This window comes from Platichthys flesus, chromosome 6 (genome assembly GCF_949316205.1).
Source record: "Platichthys flesus chromosome 6, fPlaFle2.1, whole genome shotgun sequence".
NCBI classification, from domain to species: Eukaryota; Metazoa; Chordata; class Actinopteri; order Pleuronectiformes; family Pleuronectidae; genus Platichthys; species Platichthys flesus.
This window is the reverse complement of record NC_084950.1, coordinates 21930549-21935477: the sequence shown is the minus strand read 5'-3', so window position 1 is coordinate 21935477 and position 4929 is coordinate 21930549. Positions and strand designations below refer to the sequence as shown.

At 45.2% G+C, this 4929-nt stretch overlaps 1 protein-coding gene across 1 annotated transcript; it reads right to left on the bottom strand.

Moving 5' to 3' along the window:
* Nucleotides 1-1343: 1343 nt before the first annotated feature.
* Nucleotides 1344-4711, bottom strand: avpr1aa (arginine vasopressin receptor 1Aa). The gene is made up of 2 exons (XM_062390740.1): nucleotides 3614-4711; nucleotides 1344-3014 (listed from the first exon to the last, which is right to left on the bottom strand). The coding sequence occupies exons 1-2, from the start codon at nucleotides 4482-4484 to the stop codon at nucleotides 2731-2733; spliced, it is 1155 nt and encodes a 384-aa protein (XP_062246724.1). The 5' UTR covers nucleotides 4485-4711; the 3' UTR covers nucleotides 1344-2730.
* Between the last annotated feature and the right edge of the window lie 218 nt (nucleotides 4712-4929).

Here is a 4929-nt window from a genome sequence, read left to right as displayed (position 1 = left end):
CAGATGACCTCGGGCCTCCCCGCCTTCAGAGGTATCCTCAATGATTGGCATGTCTAATAAGACCCTGCATGAGCGCTGGTCTGGGAAATGACACATGTACATTAGACCTGCAGCGTAATACCACCCATCGGCACTGAGTATATAGCTGTACAATCCCTGTTGATACCAGGAGGGATTTGCTGGATTCCTGTTTTATTCTCATTGTTTATTGCTGACAATGACCACGTCCATCTTTTGTGGCAGGTCCTATATCTGAAGTAGTCATATAACTTCCTGTAGGACTTCCCTTCTCTATACATGTGTGATATGACTCCCAGGACTATACACTGGACTGTGGAGGATTGGAGCTGTCACTATCAAGAGGAAATAAATAAAAAGGATTCCTCTCAGTATCAGGTTGTATTATTTGATAATTAATAATGGATCAGAGTAAGTTAATAAATGATCAATAACAACTACTGCAAGTAGGCCTATTGTTGGGAGTTGTGACATTATTTGAATGAAGGCCGAAGATTGCGATGAGCCAGTCAGATAATATAATTATTTGAGAATATTTCATTATAAATTTTCAAATTAGGACTCCATCAGCATTAAAAAGGCAGTTCAAGCATCTGTCTGTTGATTTTCTCACCATGCCGATATCGTGGTATTTGCTCTGGTTGGAGTAAAACTGTGTTTTGTCTGTGGTGCTGAGCGTAAAAAATAAATTTAAATTATGGTTTTTTTAAACCAGCAAAGCCCCTTTCCAGTAAAACTGTCAACGTTCCCTGAATTTAATCCGATTGGTAACCACTTTTCTTTGGATCTACTTTCTCTGACCCTGTGAAAAGTGTTGACTGTGCTCATTGTGGATCTTCTCGGTGGCTGCTCCTGCCAAAATAGTTTGGCACTTTTTACTTATTTTTCACTGGTAAATGTGATTCTTCAGCCAGCCGCAATATATTCTTATGCAAAAATACAAAATCAAACACTGTCCTTGGCTCAGTAACTGTAAGAAAAATAAGAAGAGTAAACATTTTACTTGCAAACCTTAACATTTGCAAGTTAAGGTTTTTTTTTTATTTTAAGAGACTCTATCAGAGTTATTATGGTATAAATTCTAGGGGAGGACAGCTTAACGACCAGAAGCTTCTCATTAACAAAACTGACATGTTGCACTGTTGCATAATCCCAGTGTTTTTCAGGGTTTTAGCTCTTCTATTGGCTGCACATATAACCTGTAACTTGCCCAGTTTTCAGGTAAACTAGGGCCTGAGGTTGCTCTGGTCGCGCAGCAGCTGCATGAAGCGGCAGTGACATTGTCTGTGTCCAAACTCTGAAAACAGGAGACATAAGCCTTGACATCCAGTACATCAATGTGTATGTTTCAACATATATTTATTGAATATTTTGATTATCCTGTGCACAAGATGTTACAGACAAATAGAATCCACATAGAACAAGATTTACATATATTAGCCTCCCCCCTTATTTACAGATATTCAAGTGACTTTTATGTACAAATAAAGGAATCAAAATGGCTACAATGCAATATCAGTCTCTTCCTGGTGTTCTCAGGTGGATCTGAGCGACATATTGGTGCTGCACGTAGCAGATGTGTGCAGGGAATTGTTTGTGCCTGCCGTGAAAAGCGGAGCGAAAACGCAGACACCCCCAAACGCCCCCCACCCCTACCCCCACCACCAACACAACACAACCCTCAGTGGTGCAGGATGTCCCAAAAATATCAGGAAGTGTGTTGACGTTGTGTTAGTGGAATGTTTGAGCTTCTCCCCAACACTTTGTGTAAACAGTGGGAGGGGCCTGTGGTTCGGTAGGCAGACTGTGGCCAATCAAGGCCACCGCCACCCCCTTCGCACCCAAGTGTGTGTGTGTGTGAGTGTGAAGTGAATGTCCCTCTATGTTCCATCTGCCCACGCTGAATAGAAATGAAAGCCATCCTTTAGGGCTGCCTGCTTTAACATGAAACAAATCCATTACAAATACGTTGATGCATGTAAAGGGCTCAGTGGGTAAATGCAGCCCAAATCCCTCAACCATTAAAAATGTCTTTTCTGTAAAGGGCCAAAGGACAAGTTGATGTAAATGTGTATTTTGTATATAACCCTCTAAAATCTGGCTCAGAGCAAAAATAATAACAAAATGCAAAGCTAACCACAAAGGTTGAGCCTCAGTTACTTGGAGACCTGTGGTCTGGAATTATCATTACCACCACCACACACCACTTGGCTGCTGTGCAAGGTTTATCTCTGCAAACACCTTGACAGGAAAGGGTCCTCGGCGGTGGTGCAGGGAGGGCTAACCACCGCGAAAACACCCGTATTACTGGAAAACTGCTTTCTCACAAAAGCTGGGACAGAGGAAATCGTGCTGAGGCTTTGTGGTTTTTGAATATTTTGCAAAACACAACTGTTAACACAGATGGCATTTACAACCAATTGGGAGAATATAAAACCGTGATGAATTACAAATTTTTCAAATATTTGTCTTAGATTGTTACAGAGACTATGTAAAGCAACAAGAACTCATGAAGAAGCAACAGTTGACATTTCCAAACGTCTTTTTAATCTATGTCTCCTCTCTGAATGACAGCTCTGGGGTGTGAGGGACATTTACATCACTCTCTGTCATGCCTGCAGCTAAGACAGGCTGATACTGTGAGTGTACCTCTGTGCTGCTGCAACACATGTGTTCTTTCCCACCCCCGGTACACATTTATCTTCCCAGCCGTTACTCCATCTGAATGGAGGTCTTTGGAGAGTTGTCCAGATCCCTCCAGTTGCCAGTGCTGCCTGTGGGGCTGCGGTTGGTCATCTTAGTCAGCAGAGTCGTCCTGCGGATGCTGCTGTCCGAGTCCTCCTTCTTGAAGTCTGCGTTTGCTCTGCGGCACCAGGCGAAGCAGTTCATGAAATCCTGCAGGAGGTGGCCGCTGAAGATCATGTATATCCACGGGTTGCAGCAGCTGTTGAGACTGGCGAGGAGTGCAGAAATAGTCACCGCTGTGTTCTCAGAATCTACAGGGCAGAGAGAAGAGAGAGGGAGAGGATGATGGATTCATAAAACATCTGGAGCAGGCGAGGCTGCAGAAATGCCTGTGGAAGCTGGTTCACGTGAAGTTGAAATATACAAATTTGTTTGTTTCTGCAGCAAATGAAACATATTTTTGGATGTCATTTTCTTTATATGAAGTCATTTGCATGATTAAACTTCACATGGAGTGACAGGTGTTTGTTCATAAGAGCCCTCAGCTGAGCACACGACTGAGCTGATCATTTTATTTATATTTTATAAAGATTATAAAGTCATATAGACCAAAGACTTACTTTCATCTCAAATGGACCTTTTACATGAGCGTTTCTGTGGTGAATGTACAATTTTGAAGCCTCAACACAGTACTTGGTTGGACTATTTTAGTTTTACAGTTTTTAATCATAAAAATCACACAACTTGTATGTATTTGTTTTAGTATGCCAAACAAACCCGTGCGTAAAGGCAGTGCGCACTTGGAGTTGTGGTGGCGCGCGCTGGCTCTATTTCACAGGATTCCTAGAGATTTTTAAATCAATCACCATAATGAGTAACACATTTCTAGCGTTACTTGTTTGGCACTCACCAGCATACTGGAAGTTTTCATCCCACACAGACCACATCTGCACGGTGAAAAACGGCGCCCAACAAATGATGTAAGCCAAAACTATCACAAATGTCATCTTCACAGTCCGCAGCTTGGCTCTCGATATGGTCGTAACGCTGCTGACGGAATTCTTCCCAATCAGCCCGTTCTTGCTCGCAGCGCCAGGTATCGTTTTCCTTTTCTTATATTTGATATTTTTCCATATGGTGTGGCAGATGAAGCCGTAGCACATCACAAGAATGACCACGGGCACCAAGAAGATCCCGCCGGTGATCCAGGTGATGTACGCTCTGGCGCCCCAGGGCTCGATGAAGTGCGCCCAGCAGTCCTTCACTGTCGAGCCGTTCTTGACCTCGCTCAGGGAGAAGATGAAGTACTGCGGCGTGCTGAACACCAGGCTGCACATCCACGTGGAGACGATCATGATGTAGGAGCGCTGCGTTGGCTGCTGGAGGGTTTTCAGCGGGTGGCAGATGGCGATGTAGCGGTCAAGGGTCATCATCACCATCATGTAGGTGGAGGCGAACATCCCCGTCACCTGGAGGTGCTTCACGATCCTGCAGAGAAAGTCCGGACCAAAGAAGCGGTACGTGATCTCCCAGCAGAGCTGCGGCAGCACCTGGAAGAAGGCGACCACCAGGTCAGCCAGGCTCAGGTGTTTGATGAAGAGGTGCATGCGCGACATCTTCTTCTTGGTGTTGTACATCGCCAGCAGGACGCTCACGTTTCCAATCACGGCGACCACGAAGGTGATGCTCAGCACCATGATCTCGATCTGGGCCACCTCCTCGTTCCTCCCAAACGGATCGGACCCGTTCGGGTGGAGGGTGATGTTTCCAGGCTTCTCCATCGTTTGGTCATCGGCGGGAGTGAAATCCAAACACTGGTTCCCTCCGCTCAGGAGCAGCGCCTAAGCAGGAGTGTGCATGGCACTGCCCCTCTGTGCGCCCGAGCAGATACAGAGCCAGAGGGGCTGTGTGGTGCCTCTCCAATCCCTATAAGGTGCCACCTGCCTCTCACTGGGAGGAAACTCTGCTCTCTGACTTGCGGCGGCTGTCTGCGCCTTTTAAACTCGAATCAAATTTCAGCCACCTCGTGCGTGAAGAGGACGCACTGCAAAAAAATGTCTCACCCCGTGAAGTTACTTGGGGTGATGAATCCTGATATAGATTTCTCCTTAAACCAACAAATATGACAAACATAGTGAACATTTAAATACATTGATAACTTTTTCCGTCCAAGTTCCCAGTGCGCACAGATTTGTTTGAAGATGCACAGTCTGGATTCACAGTGGA